This window comes from Engraulis encrasicolus, chromosome 23 (genome assembly GCF_034702125.1).
Source record: "Engraulis encrasicolus isolate BLACKSEA-1 chromosome 23, IST_EnEncr_1.0, whole genome shotgun sequence".
Classification (NCBI taxonomy): domain Eukaryota; kingdom Metazoa; phylum Chordata; class Actinopteri; order Clupeiformes; family Engraulidae; genus Engraulis; species Engraulis encrasicolus.
The window spans coordinates 22,514,982-22,533,589 of record NC_085879.1 but is presented as its reverse complement, the minus strand read 5'-3'; the positions used below and the strand labels follow the sequence as shown (position 1 = coordinate 22,533,589).

Sequence of the window (18,608 nt, the reverse complement as noted above, 5' to 3'; positions counted from 1 at the left end):
AGTCCAAGCAAAATAACATCTCTTTTCTCCAAAATACATGTTCACTTACTCTTCAGCATAGTGTTTTAACCTACCGGTATTTATCAAAAATGAATTACATAGACAATGGCATTTTAACCAGCATAATGTTAAAGTTACCTTTAAACTTCTTATCAAAGTATTTCACTTCGTTTAAGATCAAGACAATACTGCATTTTACCCTCATAAACCCAAAGTGCTTAATGTAAACAAAACTCGTTTTTAAACAGTCACCTTTTTTCCTTCATGAACACTCATAGCAAAAACACAATGGTTGGGACCTTACAGGCGGCAAAATAAACGATACACATCGACATTGTAAGTTTCTAAAACATTACTGAGGCGTACGTTCACGTGGGGAAGGCGCGTGCATTAAACTGAATTGGTTTCCACTACCATGCATGTCGTGCGTGATCACTGCACTGTTAAACGGCTAGACTTTACCTCCGTGTTAAACTTACTTCAAACAAAATCACAAGAAGTCTACATCGACAATTGTTTCACTAAAACAGTTCACAAACATCCCAACTACATTTCAGCAGGGCTAATCCCACATTTCAAAGCATATTTGTACATTTACGAACCTGAGAAACAGGAGAGAGATGAGGACACGGCTGTTCAGTTTCAGGCACTTGCAGTAATGAAGGGAAAACGCAATGCAAGTCACTAAAAACGGAAACCGCCCTCGCCCCCTGCTGGCATGGAGCAAACATTACAACATATACATTTGAATATAGAAATAAACCACTGCATTAAGAAATGCAAACTCTTTGGGGTACCTTTTTCAAAATGGATTACAATAAATTGTATTTAAAATAAAAGACAATTATCTTCTTGTTACTCTTTTTCATAAACACAAAATGTGACACTTTTGTGGTCGTCACAAATGCAAGGACATGTCTAATTTCTAACATAAATGACCCCTAGTTGACCCCCAAGGACAAACTGAGAATGCCTCTACATCTTAAAATATGATAGCCACTGTGTTCAGGAGCAAACTTTAAAAAGTTTCACCCTTTCAACAGGATTCTTCATGAATTGTAATGTTGTTACCATTACAGGGGTTGTGGCTGTGGTCTGACAGAGATGCAAACTGACCTGGCTCTTTGGTATGGCGGAGTGGTTCTCAACCTTCATAGGTGTAACCAACATTTGGGTTCAGTTGTCCAAGTCTGAACCTGCCGGGACCATTTCATAGGTCCCCATTCTTAACCGACTTGCCATGCATGGTGGAAAAAAAATACCCATATTGGTTAATTTTCTATCATGTGTCTTCTGTCTCTCCCCCATATTTTGTCAATTTATTATGCAGGCTCAGCCTACCTGAAAAATGAAAAACCACAAATGTGAAAATGTGCAAACTTATAAAATTATATTTTACTCTCGGCTCAGATTTTCAGAGATATGTAGAACAGTTTGGATCTCTGTTCCATCCGTTATAATTAATGAAGTGAAAAAAACAAAACAATTGAAGATGCTCCGAACACACATTTACCACAGAGAACATTTGCATAGAGGAGATGGGAAACCACTGGAGAAAGTACTGGGTGGACTGGAGAAAGTAATGGGTGGAAAACCTCAGTCCTCAAAACACTACACGTGAAGTCATTTACAGTACATACCTCAGTGATTAACACACAATCTGTAGGTGTAGAGTTCACTCACATATCTTTCGGCATTATAATCAACTAAAAAAGCAACATGTGTTACATTTAAAACAATTCATGGGTTTACAAAATGAACACATCCTCAAAGTGGATTGACACAGAAGAGCCACTACAACCAGAAAATAGTCAGATATCATCACCTTCCTAAAATAATCTCCCAAGTAATTTTTTTTCCAGGTTTTTCAGGAAACACAAAAACTCCCCCAGAAAGAGGGATCACATTAGCCGATTATTTTAGGAAGGTGACGATATAGAAATAGAAGTCATGGTGCATTTCACCCAGACAATGTCTCCTGCCAGTAATACCAGTGTCTAACATGCATGTCTACATTGAAGACAAGACTTTAACAAGTGAACAAAAATGGACTTACATGCACAGTCACTGAATCCCCCTGGAGTCTGATATAATTATATAGGATGTAAATTCTCATAAATGTACACTTGATTATAGGCCTGACTATACAGTACTATCATTATCACAGAAGATGGCGAATTGGAAGAAACAGTTCCATATAGGAAAATGGAGGGGTGGGCGTATGTACAGTACATCTTATGTAGGCTGCAAAACTACCTTCAGGGCCAACTGTTACAGTATCTTTTCACACCTACTTTACATTTTCGTCTGGACCAAAGCAAAGTCTGTGCCTGTCCTTGCTTGTAGAATGCCAGTATATCTGCTCTGACTTGTGGTGTTGCTTAGATAATCAAACAGTGAACAAATCTCTGTGGAAACAATACTTTGTGTCCACATATAAGACAATTTAGGAAAGTTTACATGATGATATTTTTTGTCATTTTCTTTTCCCTTCGTTTTTTTCCCTTCATGGTCTTTATAGTCATTGTTGTATGTCTGTCATTCTGTTTGGTGCTGGGAAAGTACCACATCACACATGCATACATGCATCTGTCATGGAAAGCCTGCTTATGAATATGGTAATGATCAGGTCACCTTGAGCTGTTACACCATTTAGCAGTCCAAAACGCCACAAGACGGGCAACAAAAATGAATTGGTTGAAATTACACATTGGTTGTGCATTGTTACCTTGATATCACGTAACTGGTTTCATAAATGCCTTTATAAAGCATAGACTGTAGACCAAAGTAAAGTCGTGAGCTTAGAATTATAAGGTTCTATCTCCGTTTAGGGTAGTTCTGAGATATTGAGCATCAAAGTTTTTACATCCCAGCTGTTTTGTGAGATAGAACGTTTTTATTTCATTAATAACAATGTAAAATAATACTTTTTTCACAAAAATAACACCACACAGGCATTAATAAGCATGTAATGGGTCATATTATGTAAAAAACTCAATTTTACCAAAAATGGAGATAGAACCTTATAATTCTCAGCTCACGAAATGTCAAAGCCCATGGTGCTGCATGAAAAGGTTTAATTTAAGTTTCAGACTACCTAAACTCTATGTGTGGAGCAAAAAAAACACATTTTACCTTACCCCAATTTTTGGGAACACTGATGATGGGCTAGACCCGAAATATTTGTTACGCCACTTTATCTTTGGTTTTCTTTATTTTCATTCTAATACAGTTTCACTGACACTGACACCGAGTCCTTCTTTCCCCCACCATATCTGCCCGTCCATTAACGTGTTTTTCCCCAACGTTGTGTTTAACACCCTTTTACAACATGCACAAAACATGTTGGACACCACAAATCAACCATTTGAGAATGTGTGGAGAACATAATCTGGATTCTGAACAAATCTGACACCAAAACGACACCTGAAAAAATAAAAACATGTTGAACACGTCCTCCTTTTGCTGCTTTGGGGAGGGTCTTGAATATTGTCAACAAAGACAAAATTGACTCCAGTCAACAGAACCAACATGTTTTAGGTACAATAGGAGACACCAGTCTTTTCAAGGAAATTGTAATGCGTTGTTAGACATTTACGCTCTCGAATCCAGCCCCGGTTTTTACTTTTTCCTCGTAGATTTTCCCGTTCACTGGTTTCTTTTTCCTGCAAAACCTGTGAAATACATTCAGGTTTTCTGAATTTCAAAACCATGACATGACGAATAATGATTAAGTCCAAGTCAAACCACTGGCAAGGCCAGAGAGGAATCATAGAGAGTAGCATTTCCCATCTACTTACCACACAAGCGGTTTGGCTTGATGAATAAACTCAGGAAGCTCCTCATCTCTGGTCTCTGGCAGCGTTATGCTCAACACGCCTGTAAAAATGCTGACGAATCCCATAAGGAGGTACGGCAGCACCTTGTTATACGTTCCTGATAACACAGAAATAAAGAAGGTGAGTGTTCGTTCAGACAAACAAAAGCAATCTGCACACTTTGGTCTTGTGCTATTCATTTTTTTCTTTTACTTCTGTCATCATTCGGTCTTAAAAATTACTTCTGTCATTAAAATCAAAGCATTTATTTTTTTTGCTTTTTACTTTGCATTTTGTTCTGACTCTATGATATCAGTACAAAGTCTGTGTCTATGTCTGCATGGGAAAGTAAGAAACATAATTTCAATTCTTTGTATGACCAGTGCATGTAAAGAAATTGACAATACAGCCTACTTGACTTGACAATGCAGTACTGTTAAACTGTGTTGATCAAACCTACCAATGTAGGCCACATATGGGGACACCGTGCTCCCAATGCGAGAGGCCATGGAGGAGACACCCAGGCCCATGTTGCGCACCACTGTGGGAAAGAGCTCTGTGCCGTAGAAGTAAAGGAAGCCGTAGGCACCTGCCGTGGTGGTCTTCCCAATCATAGCCAGTGTGACAGTCAAGGCATTGAGCTCTGCAAGACATGTGAAGGTCAGAATCTCATTCCCGTTTCATTTATTTGACTTCATGACTGACATGCACGCACGCACACACACACACACACACACACACACACACACACACACACACACACACACACACACACACACACACACACACACACACACACACACACACACACACACACACACACACACACACATACATCAGGACAGCATAATGGGCAGCAGCAGACATAGCTTGGTTTCACCCATACTTCCAAGTTGTATTCCAAATGTAATCCAATTGAATTGAATTAAATTGAAGCCAATGAAATGAGCCAAAATAAAGGCGTAGACGCACTAAATATAGTGCTATTTTCCAGACTAGAAGCTCAGACTTCCTGTGAAAGCCAGGCCACAGACATGGAAATCATGTCTACTTAGCCCAGCCCACCCATGTCTTCATGCGACACAGCTGAAAAATCAGTCTGGCCAAAATCTCTCTTCTCTTCAATCATCTCTTACATTTCAAGTCAGAGTCAGAGCCAACTAAATTTGAGCATATCTATTACATAAGGTCATACTTCTGACTTTCTGGTACCACTTCTGACTCTGTCCTCACTGATAAATCATGGCCGTAACTACCATTGAGGACACATAGGTCATGTCCTCTGTATTTCTTTTTTTTCAGTAATGTAAAATCTATTGATGAAACTGATATATAGTATGATCACCAATGATAAATTCAGTCTCTATGCCACGCCCATTTATCCTCAAGGCAGTGATTAGTGAAAACTGAACTTAACTGAAGTGTTTGAAGCATTCTAAATGTATGCCTTCAGTATGCAGTACAGTACGCAGTATTCGTCCTCGGTATTTGAAAATGTCTGGTTACGGCCCTGCTGGTAATCATGTTACTGTAGCCCCAACCAATAGCATGGCTTACAAGGCGTGTTGGCCAGACCAACACATGCAGAGCAGACAGACAGAGCTGCTGACGTCCTGATAACCTGGTGACGGTCTACCAACCTTCCGGAACAACTTTGATGATCAGCAGCAGAACGCCGCAGGTGAGGAGGCAGAGCGGCAGGACGATACGCCGGGGAGCGTAGCGGGCCGCTACCCACATGAGGCAGTAACCCAACACTTCGCTGCCCGCAAACACCAGGCAGTTCAGGTAGGGGTCCCCGTCCATGTTTGGGGTGTTGAGGGACAAGCCGTAGTACGTCAAACCCACTGTTATCCTGGAACATATATAGAACAATATCTGGTAACAACAACAGACAGACAATAGACAACAACAGACAGAGAACACAGACAGACAGACAGACAGACAGACAGACAGACAGACAGACAGACAGACAGACAGACAGACAGACAGACAGACAGACACACACACACACACACACACATAATGTGACAGAGGTGTATGACACAGAGTGCAGAACAGCCACATTATCCCCTAACTAAGTCCAGCGGAAAAGCGTTCTGTAAGTGACTTAAAACGTCAATCAGAGGCCTACCAGGTCCTTTTTACGATTATATCAATGCTTATTAAAAATGAAAGCCTCATTGGCAAAGAACAAGAAATTTGTGAATGCATGCCTTATAAATGATTGAATTAGCTTAAGCCATGTCTTTTAAATCCCATACACAGTGATTATTAGTGGCTAACTTGTGAACCCCAAAACAAAGTGTGAGCGCATATTTCTACTGCAGGTAGATGGGTCTATGGGTGATAAACATGGTTATGATACACTCTACTTTGTACTGGGGGAAAAACTCTTCTATATTTGAGGTAGTGGTACTTCTTTGATTAATGAAATACATCACATATAATCAAAATCATGCCCTGATTCTTTTGCATTGCAAAGTTCACTCACCAAATGGTAATGTTAACTAGAGTAGTATTCCTTATATTTGAGGTTTTTAGGAGATCAGTCCATGAATAGAGTTTTGGTTCACCATCCCCACCCTTTGAAAATGGAAATAAAAGTCAAAAGATTAGGACTCAGATACCACCCACTATAACTATACAGTATAACTAACTAGCACTATAATTCCAGAGAACATGATGAGAAAAAGAAGAAACAATCTTAAGTTTTAAAGTGAACATCAGAGACCATCAGCTTCTCGATGTCTTCTCGCTTGAAAATGACGTCTGGGGGAGTGATGCCATTCTTCTTGGCTGCTGCTCGAATGATGGCCTCCGCCTCTTCCACCCGCCCCTGAGAAAGCAGCCAGCGAGGAGACTCTGGAATATACCTGGAGGAGAGAGAGAGAGAGAGAGAGAGAGAGAGAGAGAGAGAGAGAGAGAAAGAGAGATGGAGATAGAGATAGAGAGATAGAGAGAAAATTAAACGAAAACTGAAAAAGCATACATCACCACGTCAGAAATACTAGTGCAATACCAGAACTAATATGAAATGCTTTGAAAAGTAATGTTACTTTTATAAGAATGGTACAGACTGAAAACAACCCCCAATTTTTTCTTCATTATTCATTTTAATCCTATTTTTTTGTGTGCTCAACACCAATTCCTGTGTCCAGGGACTGCAGATTGAAATTAGCCTTGTGGCTATAATCTGGCTCAATTGTTTATTGTGCACTGTCCCTGCTAAATAAAAAATACATTAATATAAAATATGTCAGGGTGTACTGCATCATTGGAATTCAAACATTTACCACCACAAAGGTATGTAAAGGAACCCGGGGGCAGACAAGGCCAGTAGAAGTGTCCTCCAGTCTCGGATGTAGTAGGCCACCACGGGAAGAGCCACGTAGCCAAAGGCATATGACAGGCTTACACCTATAGTCGAAAAGCTGATGCGAACGGTCTTGTTTAGGAGCTCAGAACCTGCCAATAAAGGAAACATGTTGACCCTTTAGCCACAAAATACACTCTACAAAACAGTAGCCTACTCATTGTTTCAATTCTTTATGTGAATTTGCTGAAATGAAGACTATTTTTAAGTAGTGATAGAAAATGCCTCTTAGAGCCTGCAGTTTTATAATATGACTTGCTGTATTTTACACATTTTTCAGTTTTAGGCAAATTAGGGTGGTGCAAGAGCATAAATTGATGAGAAGGGTTATGCAAGTTCACCACAGCTATCTAAGGAAGAATAATAATGTGTAATGTGTAATCAGATGTACCACAAAAATATGGTGTCAGGAATGGGATGGTAAGCCTAAGAAAACCAGTTCGAGCAATCCAAAAGAAAAGCAACACCAACAAGCCTATGCGTGGAGGTTTGTTAATGCATGGATGGAACCAGTTTTTGGTGTACATGCAGAGGTCTATCTATTCATATTTTCACACTATATGCAAAGATTCAGTCGGAAATCCACACAAGTCTTGAGACCCCACAATACTAGTCTGAATTCAATGAAAATGTTTGGCAAGAGGATGTGATGGCATTATCTGGGAACACTGGTATGAGTGCCTTCACTAGCTTCCTTTCTTATTGTATGTAATGTATACAGCCCCAGACCACTTCATTAGAATAGCATGAAAAAGTTGATTTATTTCCATAATTCCATCAATAATGTTAAACTGTCATGGATTATAGATTCATGGCCCAGTTTTTTAACTATTCCAATCATTAAATTGTTTATTTTTACATATTTTGGTCTTCCAGCTCAAAAAGCCCATGAATTGGAGAATTCGCATCATTAGAATATTGTAATAAAATCAAATTTTTCTTCATCAAAATTCGGGTCACATCAAATCAGTTGAAATTTGGTACTTTCTACATAACATGCAATGTTCAATACTTGGTTAGGACTCTCTCTGTCTTAATAACGGCCATGATGCGTTTAACATTGAAGTCAATGGCAGAAACAGTGCATGGGAGTTATGGAAGCCCAGATATCCTTGATGCTTTGCTGTCAGCTGTTCTTGTTTGCTGATCTGGTGTCCCACACTTCACTCTTCAATATACCCTGCAGATTTCCATGCCACGCTTTGGCGCTAACTCACCAGTTTAATTCTAAATCACCAGAAATGAAACCCCATTGAAAATGAATGGGGTTTTATTTCTGGTGAGTTAGAATTAAACTGGTGAGTTAACACCAAAACGTAGCATGGATATCTACGGGTACAGTTAGGGCCATAAATATTTGGACATCTGCACAATTTTCATCTTTTTGGCGCTGTACACCATCTCAATGGATTTGAGATTAAACAAATGAGATGTACATTAACAGCAGACTTTCAGCTTTAATATGAGGGTGTTTGCGTCCAAATCGGGTGAACTGTGAGGGAATTATGACATTTTCTATCAGTGCCTCCCAATTTTTAAGGGACCAAAAGTAATTGGACAGTCTAGTATTTATACATCAAACGTTCAATTTTTAATTATTTGGTTGCAAATACTTTCCAGTCAGTTACAGCCTGTAATTTGCAATCCATAGACATCAATAGACACTGGGTTTTATCCCTGGTGATGCTATAGTGAGCTCTCTATTACAACAGTCTTCAGTTCCTGCTTATTCCTAGGGTATTTTGCCTTCAGTTTGGCCTCCAGCAAGTGAAATGCTTGCTCAATGGTACTCAGGTGAGGTGATTGACTGGGCCATTGCATAATATTCCACTTTTTTGGGGTAGAAATGGCTTAGTGGCTTTCCCATGAAGCTTTGGGTCATTGTCCATCTGCACTGTGAAGCATTGTCCAATGAGGTCAGAACCATTAGGTTTAATATGACATGATAATATAGCCTGAAAATCTTCAGAATTCATCCTGTGGCTTTTGTCGGTAGTTATCATCATCAATAAATACAAGGGGAAAATCGTATTGACAGATATGCATGCCCATACCATGACACTGCCACCACCATGATTCACTGATTGGGTGGTATGCTTTGAATCATGAGCAGTTCCTTTCCTTCTCTATACTCTTTTCTTCCCATTACTCTTGTACACAATTATTTTTGTCTCCTCTGTCCAAAGGATGTAGCTCAAGACCTATAAAGTCTTTTTTAGACGTTGTTTGGCAAAGCCGAATCTGGTATTGCTATTTCTGATGCAATCAATTATTTACATCTTTTAGTGAACCCTCTGTATTTCCTATGGTGAAGTGTTCCTGAATGTTCTTGATCTTTTTCTTGATTGTTGCCTTGGACATGTATCCACCGTCCTCTTGGACACTGTTCTACATCTGGCCAACTGCTGGGAGATGGGTTTTTGTTCACCACATACAGAATAATGTCTGTCATTCACAGCATTCGCTTTCCATGTCTGCCAGGTAATTTGGTGTTGCTTTGAAATTTCTTTTTTCCCAATATTCTGAACTCTTGAATTGATCACATTCAATGTTTCCCCATCTCTCAAATGGGTTTCTTTTGATTTTTTTCAACCTTATGATGGCTTGCATCACTGATAGTGACAGGTGGACTTAGGATCTCATGGAGATTCCGTAAAAATATATGGAAATGCAAATGAAACACTTTAAATTAACTCTAGGACCTTTTGTTGACATCTTGGTGATGGTGTAGTAAGGGAATAACACACATCTGACTGGAGAATATCTGAGCAGCCTACTTTAAAATTACTTTTGATCCCTTGAAAAGTGGACACCACACACAAAAAACGTTGCTATTTCTTTCCTGTTAATGCGATTTGGATTATAACACCCTCACATTAACGCTAAGAGTCTACAGTTAATGCACATCTTGTTTGTTTTATTTCAAATTCATATATGTATTGGGTGGAAAAGGATGAGAATTGTGTTGCTGTCCAAATATTTCTGGCCCTAACTGTATATTGAAGAGTGAAGTGTGGGACACCAGGTCAACAAACAAGAACAGCTGACGGCAAAGCATCAAGGATATCTGGGCTTCCATTACTCCCATGCACTGTTTCTGCCATTGACTTCAATGTTAAACGCATCATGGCCGTTATTAAGACAGAGAGAGTCCTAACCAAGTATTGAACATTGCATGTTATGTAGAAAGTACCAAATTTCAACTGATTTGATGTGCACTGATGTGAAACGAATTTTGATGAAGAAAATTGTGATTTTATTACAATATTCTAATGATGCGAATTCCCTAATTCATGGGTTTTTTGAGCTGGAAGGCCAAAATATGTAAAAAGAAAAAAATGAATGATTGGAATAGTTAAACAACTGGGCCATGAATCTACAATCCATGACAGTTTAACATTATTGATGGAATTATGGAAATAAATCAACTTTTTCATGCTATTCTAATAAAGTGGCCTGGAGCTGTATATGAATGTGTTTTTTTGTATTGTATTGTTGATGTGTGTATTGTAATGTGTCCAATGTGGGCCCTGAGCCTGTAATAAAATGAATCTCTGCATTGTACTTCAACTCACCCAGAACAAAAGCTGAGCAGTAGTTGGCTATCTGTCCCATTCCAACTAGGAAATAGAGGACAGAGAACATCTCCCAGCTGGTGGAGGCAGCCTGGATCACACTGAAGACCGTCTGCACTGCCATGGTGGCAAAGAAGATGATCTTCCTTCCATACCTTCACATCAAGCATCAAGGTCAAAGTGTGTTTTATAGTCAATTTCCTACGCCTCACAGAAGTTGGTCACATAAGATTCACAGAAGATTGAAATTACATTTCACCACACCCCAATGTGCAATTTCAACTAAAACTGTGAAACATCCTGTACAGTTCCCTACATCAACACTAAATAGCTGTTGAGGGAGGTTGACGTGCAGATGTGCAATATGAAATGTACAATATTAACATTTAAAAAAAGGAAAAGTTATGACAAGAACGCAAACATGCTACAATTTGTAAATTTGACTGTTTCTTGTTTTCTTTTCAATATAACACTGGACTTTTCTGCAGTATTGCAGTGGGGATTCAAGCTGGGAACAGACAAGCTACACAGAGTATGATGCAGGGCCCTTAGCACTAAAAGGGCAATTGACATTCAGGTGCACTTGGTCTGCAGTGCACACCCGCTAACAACCACCCTACACCCGGTTACTAGTAAGTCTCAAGAGTGTAGTAGGGCAGTTTTGTCTATCACAAAACACCTCATCTGGTAGCCATGTGTTTGGCGATCACTGATGATGAAATTACCTGTCAGATATGATTCCTGAGATGAAAGACCCCGTCAGCACCCCAAAGAAGAACACCGTCACAGAGAATGGGGCTTTCCAGGCATCATCACACACCAGATCCCACTGTGGAATATTACATACAACTATTCATACAGCCATGTATGTTGCTGTAAGAGAAGTTGCACAATGCAAAGGTAAAACTAAGCAGATCGCTATTACGATGAACCTTTAAAAGGTCCAGTACCTTATTTTAGTTGCTTAGTTTCAAGGTGTATTCGGTAGTAGTATTAACTTGTCTGAGCAAAGTACAGTACATTTTTGCAACTAAAAAACAACAACCAAACAAACTATAATCTATCTTTCAAGACACTACTTGACCTGGGTCTTGAAATCTTACCTCAGTGACAATAGTGGACACATATTGCTTCTTGCTGAACACAAAGCCATCCACACATCCCTCTGTGTCGTTGCTGTAGACAGAGCCAGAGTCTTCCAGTTCAGTGTAGCGTCTGCAGCGACTCAGGATGGTCTCCCCTTTCAGCTCCTCAGTCGGGATGGACAGATTGTAGCCCAGTCCTCCATAGCTGCTGTTCAGGGATGGAACTCTGCAGTGATGAGGGGGAATGTCCGCCAGGAAAACCATCGACATTCCAACGTATCCATTTGGAATGCTGCTGAGGCTGAGGAGGACGTAAACGAGTTTCTGGAACGGCCCCCAGGTTCCCAAAAATGAGGTAACCTCTTCATAGTCCCTCATTGCACCTTCACAATTCGTCAGAAAAATTGGGGTTCAAATAATAATACAGATTGCTCGTTCCTTGCCTTCACTGCTTTACATGAGCAAAAATGGTCAATAAGGACTTAAGTTCAGTTCAGTGATGTGAGTGTCGACGATGATCTCTCACCGTCATACACTGGCCTAAAGAGTCTGATGCAAAGCTATTTAGTGATGCTCCTTGAGAACAAGTCATCCATGTCACCCAGGCTAATGAGTACCAGATAGAACTTAATAATTGACCTCGCTAGAACAAGACTCAGGAATCTTAGAGACGCATCGCATGTATACGCCTATTTGACAGCAAAAAATAAAAATCACAAAGAAAGACTGTACTCATTAAAAGGTGCACTGTGCAGGAAATGGCCAAAAAAGGTACTGCAACTATGCTGCTCATTGAAACTGGGTTGCCTATTGCCAAATTTTATCTTTTCATGAAAGTTTACTAAGTAATAAACTAATATTTTCTAGTATGGCCCAAGTACAGTCCTTTTTGCAGCTAAAAATGGCTATTTCTGGAAATTCAAAATGGCAGACCATGGAGAAGATCCCCCTTTTCACGTATGAAAAGTGCAATTTTTCCAGTCATAATGAATACTCAGAATTTGATGGTGTTGGTAAGTATTCATGAAAAAGGTAACATTAGTGAATGGGTAGCATGAATTCTGGACATAAACAACTAAAAATCTTACACAGTGTACCTTTAAAGGTTTGTTTTAAGCGTGAGTGAACAAGGTGGATCCATCATTGTCAAACTTGGGTTATGTGGCATTTTGTATTCCTTTTAACATTTTGAAGACTGAAAAATATAATCGTAAAATACGTTATCATCAAGGACCATATGACAAAATTTCACTTAGAAGAGTTGGAGTAAAAACGGGCAATGGCTGGAAAAATCAAGTCCACGCAACATCCAAGGTCTGTCTCTCTCCACAAGTTTAATAATTTGCCATACTTTAGTGATTAACACCAGTCATAGCAGTGTTTACATTTCTTGTAATTTTACCCATGTCTGTTAAAATGCATTATTAATAATAGCAAGATGAAATATATTAACGATAAAATACAGTGAGACCGCTTACTTACAAAGGCAACATATTGACAAGCAGACATTACTTTTTAAGGACATGGTAGTTTTGCAATGGAAATGCATCCCGTCAGTCGTTACAGAACAGAGCTACTTCATTCAGAAAAAAACAACAACAAAGAACAAACGTCACACCATCAGCCACCAAATCTTCGAAGTTCCACCTGGTCCTATGCAGCAGCTATGGAGTCGTCCCCTGGTCTTGCTTGAGGCTGCAAGGAAGGGAATAAAAACACATACATTTTAAACATTTATTTTCAGATACAAATCCAAAAATGCATGCTCAGACTAAAATGTGCAATGTCAGTAGAACAGAATTTGTACATGGCATGGGGAGCTGTCGCACTCCTTGACCTCATCATAAACGTGCCAACGCCCCCTTACTATCAAACAAAAAAATAGACTAATGCCCTCCAATGGCAACTAAGCACCGCCCCCTCTCAGGCCCTGGAGGGCTCCCTAACACCCCCGTTGAGAAACACTAATCTAGAGGAACATCACTCGTATGCAGTGGGTAATTTAGATCATCATCACTATGTTGTGCCTCTATTTTGTTTCCTTTAGTGAGAGTAACCACCACTAAATGGTGACCCAATCGAAGGGTTGAGGCGAAACTAGAGGCCATAAACACTGGCGTAGATACTGTAAGAGTTTCCCCATAGAGGCCCAAGCCCTAACCGAGTACGAGGAATACAAAACTAGACAAAATATAGACTACATGTAAACAACATTCCCCCCTAAAAACTCTCACATATGATAAGGCGTTGTTTGCCTTGTGTGTCGTTTACCACCATTATCCCAGAAGAAAGTAACTGGAAAATAAACTTCAAGCACCCCTACAGAGTAAACAAACACCAAAAGGCTGGTAGACATTCACTACATTGGATGTGGGTGGAGACAACCTGGATGACCCTGGAAGAAGACACATGAGGGTGGGAAGGGAATACTTGTCCTCTCGATGCACACTCCACAGACGGACAGAAAATGGAGTGAACGGAGGAGGAGGAGAAAGAAGAGGTGTAGGAGGAGGAGGCCGATGGCCTAATGGTTAGGGAGTTGATCTTTGGGTGAGAGGGTTTCAGGTTCAAATCCCCACCATTACCAGACCAGCAGAAAACAAATGTTTGACCCAAACACTTTGATCTATGGCTGAAGTGCTTTGAGCAAGGCACTGTAACCTCATATTGCGGAGTGGATATACGCCATCAGCTGTAATACAAGTTGAGCAACGCCCCCAACACTAATAGCATATAATACTAACTGTAAGTCGCTTTGGATAAAATCATCAGCAGAGTCCAATTTAATGTAAGGCACCTAACCCTTCATTGCTCCAGGAATAACCTGTGTAAGTCGCTTTGCATAAAAGCGTCAATTAAGTGAAACGTTTGGACACATGATTTACCTGACTGTGACTGCCAGGGCTGATCATAAGCTTCAACTGGAGCATCAACATGGGACAATAGATTACCACAAGTGTAATGTAATGTAAAGACCACACATTGCTCCAGGGAGCAATACCTTGTAATGATAATGGAATTGTTTTGGAAAAAAGCTGGGAGTAACTTAATGCATGGGTGGGGAACCTATGGCCCATTTATGGCCCCTGGGGCTCTCTTAATTTCTCTCTTACTTTTAATGTTATGCAGTTTCACATGAAATATGACATGTTTTGTAAAGCAATCTTAAAAATTACATTTGCAGTACAATTAAGTTATTCAGGGGACGTAGAGAAGGTGTGGTCTGTTGTAACGGTGGCCGTCTTCAATATAGGCCTAAAGTGCAGGGGGAAATCCTTGCTTGTTTTCATTGCACGGCCCTTGGAAATGTATAAAATTTGAAGAAATGAAAAAGAATGAAAAAGGTTCCCCACCCCTGGTGTAATGTAATGCAGTGTGATGATGGTGTGCTGGGTCACCTTGACGAAGATGCGGGAGGGCAGGAAGCGCTGGAGCAACTGCGGGGGCACGGAGGGGAAGCGTAGCAGGGAGACGCTGAGCAGGGGCAGGCTCTGGTAGCCCGCCGTCAACGGGTAGAAGTTATACAGCAGCTCCTGCTCCGCGCCCGGCAGGATACGCATACGCACCTGCACCACAAAACAAGGAGACAGAAACGTGAAATAAATACATCTCAAATTTAAGAGAGGGGCTGGAAAATGGCCTATTGGCATTATGATATGCAAACATACCTGCACGACTAAACTAAGACACATTAAAGGTGAAAATATATCAAAAGTTTAAGAGAATGGTTGGAAAATTACCTATTGCCATTAGGAGTGTTAGTAATTCATTTATGGGATTTTGTTAAATCCCAGTGAAAAAGATTTACATGATTGATTAGTGTATGAATGCTATGAGTGCAGTACTGACTTGCACATAGACTGTTAAGGGAAATAAACACATCTATTGGGGTGCAATGTGTATCTGCTTAATACATTCATTGGGAAAAGAGCCCCTTAAGGGTTTCTGATACACACGTTAATATTTCTGAAAGTGATTTAATCACGAATGCTGACCTGCTTGAGTCCGGAGAACATGAAGGCATCGCTGGGCTCCACGGACATGCCCACGTCCTGCACCAGTGTCGTGCGGTTCTCTATGTGGTACCTGACCGGCAGAGACTCTCGCACACGCCCAAACGACGGCATGTCTGTCCACGCCGCACCACAACACACAAGGAAGGGAGCAAATAAAAAGGGAGAAATAAGTTGATTCAGAGACATCTCCGCTGTCCATCTATAGGCCGGCTGTTGAGCTCCCCCTTTAGTGTTCCTACAGTGCCCTGGCTCTAGTTCTATTGCTCTGGAAACTTCATTTCTCTGATGATGCCGTTGCATCAAATGGTAACCAACGTGCATCTCTGTCCAATGTTCCTTTGACCTACTTCCTTTTTTTTTAAAGATTTGTTTTTGGGCTTTTTATGCATTTAATCGGGACAGGAAAGTGGGAGTGTGAGACCGGAAATGAGTGGGAGAGAGAGAGGGGGAAAGGATTGGCAAAGGACCTCGGGGCAGAATCGAACCTGGGGTCGCTAGCTCATTGAGCCACCACGCCCCCCTGATCTACTTCCTTTGTATGAAATGTGCTGTTCAAGTAAATATTACTATAAACATATCAAAGTACTTTTTATTAGACGAGGAAAGATGTCACACAAACTGTACTACTTGCGCAAACGTATAGAACACACACAGTAGTAAATCGTATTCATATATGAACGGTTGAATGTGTACTTACCAGCATGTACATACAGAGGAATGGTTTCAACTACAACATGGGGAAGGGTGATGACCGTTTTGATGACTGGTACAGAAGAACAGGCAGATTTCCTGAAAGAAAGAAAGAGTATGACATATGAATTTAGTTTACTTGTGATCGTGTACATTTTTTTTTTTACAATTTCTTTTTAAATAATTTTATCATGGTTTTATCACTTATTTATAGTCTTTTTTATGTATTTCTTTTTAGTAGATTGCAATTTAATGTATTGGCCTTCACAAATGATAATGGTACCATCTCTGACTCCACACTTTACCCATGTCTCATTTTTGTCATTAAGCCATTCATTCACTTTGTACAAAAGCATAGTTAATAAGTCGTTTCCTACAAAACAAGCACATTCAGGTTTGCACAAACGGTTTGTACATGGGGACATGGGGTGAGGTAAAGACATGGTTGTGTTGAATTGCCAAGTGTGGCACGTGTAAAGCAGGCTGGCAAAGGCGGCAAAGAGCCAGACACACACCTCCTCCAGGAGATGACGTACTGCCCGGCTGCCACCGTGCCACTGCCACTGGGCTCTGGGGGGCACTTCAGGCAGAAGCACTCGCTGGCACACTCCCCAGTCTGGAGGACCACTGCACACCACACAACAAGACGGTACATTACATTTAGTAGACTACTTAAAACTTCATTTTAAAAAGGACATTCCATTTAGACTGGGCTACTATGGCTAAGGTCATCCCTAGGTCTAGTTGGAAAGAGTGCCAAACTCCAAAGACACATAGTATATTCAGGCAAAGCCAAGTTACAGCAGATGAGTGGAGTGATCCATTTTTCTTTTCTTTTTTTATCAAAGAAACTGAATGAGAAGAGACAACATTTCACAAGCTTCTTAAAAAAAGTTGGGTGCAATTTCTTTTACTCTAAGTAAGTCTTTTACAGAAGTTAGTTACAGAGCAACAAGGTGTGTAGCAACTCCCTCCGTTATGTAGTTAAACTTTACCATATTGTTAGGTTTAGGATTAGGTATGTACCGTGTAAGTACATAATATTACATGCTTGCCCATGTAGATGCGCTGCAGAAGAACAGAAATAAAGTGCTAACCAAGACATTTAACACTAACAGCCCAGACAGAGTTGAGATGGCCAACTATTTTGCAGCGTGATGTTGAAATGACAGAGGCAGTTACAATCCAACAATTTCAAATAGTTTTGCCTTAGAATTTGAAGTTTGCACATACTATGTACAGAGTGAGGTCCTTTTTCAGCAACCGTTAATAATTTGATAATTCACACCCTCATTGAGGACTCTGTATTGGTATCAACACCAAAGAAAAACTAAAAAAAAGTCAGTGATACTATAGAATATAGTTATTTTTGTGCCTAATGTCCCTCGTCAGCTTCCTTACCATCCTCCACTTGTGACTGTGGCTGGTCAATGGCGGCCATTGAGGGAGCGAGGTCCAGGTGGCTGGTCTCCAGCTCCAGGGGCCATGGCGACGCACTCAGAATGTCCGTCATCAGCAGGAATGGAATGTCCATAAAGACTCGGTCCAGGTTTTCAAACTGGATTCATGCACAAAACACAGATGCTTACATAATGTTCAATTGATGTCGTAAGAAATCATGATTAATCACAAGTACATGTGTATTTATTTATATGACAATAAAACAATTACTTAGGCTGTGGACACCATGAAGAATACAACAATTTAGTTTATTCAACCATCTCAACTTGCTGTGCGAAACTTCCAAGTCTTTGAATTGAACTTATGTCTCTGGTAAACATTTCTCGTGCACTTTCTTATGGTTCTTGAATTGAACAAGCCAAGATATTTCAACTCACCTTTGTCGAAACAAATCTGGTGGTGACCTCAAATGGGGTGACAGTTTCTATGGTAACCGTTTCATCCTGCCAAAGGAAGACGTAGCAAGATGAACAAACAAAAGAAGATTGATTGATCGATCAATATTTATCATTATAATTTCATTGCATAGTGTGTACACGTATTTATTAGAATCATTAAATCTTATGAATAAGCACAGTTTGACCCTT

At 40.2% G+C, this 18,608-nt stretch overlaps 2 protein-coding genes across 2 annotated transcripts in view; both read right to left on the bottom strand.

The window, feature by feature from the left end:
• Positions 1-1,933: 1,933 nt before the first annotated feature.
• LOC134440563 (organic cation/carnitine transporter 2-like) lies at positions 1,934-12,374 on the bottom strand. Its single transcript, XM_063190681.1, has 10 exons — positions 11,873-12,374; positions 11,495-11,598; positions 10,770-10,924; positions 7,115-7,286; positions 6,553-6,694; positions 6,313-6,404; positions 5,459-5,673; positions 4,279-4,461; positions 3,801-3,936; positions 1,934-3,674 (listed from the first exon to the last, which is right to left on the bottom strand). The coding sequence occupies exons 1-10, from the start codon at positions 12,230-12,232 to the stop codon at positions 3,587-3,589; spliced, it is 1,647 nt and encodes a 548-aa protein (XP_063046751.1). The 5' UTR covers positions 12,233-12,374; the 3' UTR covers positions 1,934-3,586.
• Positions 12,375-13,169: 795 nt separating this feature from the next.
• The window catches only part of trappc11 (trafficking protein particle complex subunit 11), a 31,191-nt gene continuing 25,752 nt past the window's right edge, over positions 13,170-18,608 (bottom strand). Inside the window, exons 24-30 of the mRNA XM_063190642.1 lie at positions 18,399-18,464; positions 17,962-18,118; positions 17,076-17,187; positions 16,568-16,659; positions 15,850-15,983; positions 15,253-15,420; positions 13,170-13,549 (exon numbers count right to left, since the gene is read on the bottom strand). Coding sequence (XP_063046712.1) covers positions 13,508-13,549; positions 15,253-15,420; positions 15,850-15,983; positions 16,568-16,659; positions 17,076-17,187; positions 17,962-18,118; positions 18,399-18,464 — 771 coding nt within the window. The 3' untranslated portion in view covers positions 13,170-13,507. The remainder of the gene's footprint in view (positions 13,550-15,252; positions 15,421-15,849; positions 15,984-16,567; positions 16,660-17,075; positions 17,188-17,961; positions 18,119-18,398; positions 18,465-18,608) is intronic.

What these genes read in the sequence shown, in the direction of transcription:
- LOC134440563 (XM_063190681.1), bottom strand. Translation starts at nt 12,232, where the DNA reads ATGAGGGACTATGAAGAGGTTACCTCATTTTTGGGAACCTGGGGGCCG. An exon ending in TCAGGAATCATATCTGACAG is followed by an intron (nt 10,925 to 11,494) that starts GTAATTTCATCA and finishes CTTGATGTGAAG; the next exon opens with GTATGGAAGGAAGATCATCT. An exon ending in CAAGCCAAACCGCTTGTGTG is followed by an intron (nt 3,675 to 3,800) that starts GTAAGTAGATGG and finishes TGTATTTCACAG; the next exon opens with GTTTTGCAGGAAAAAGAAAC.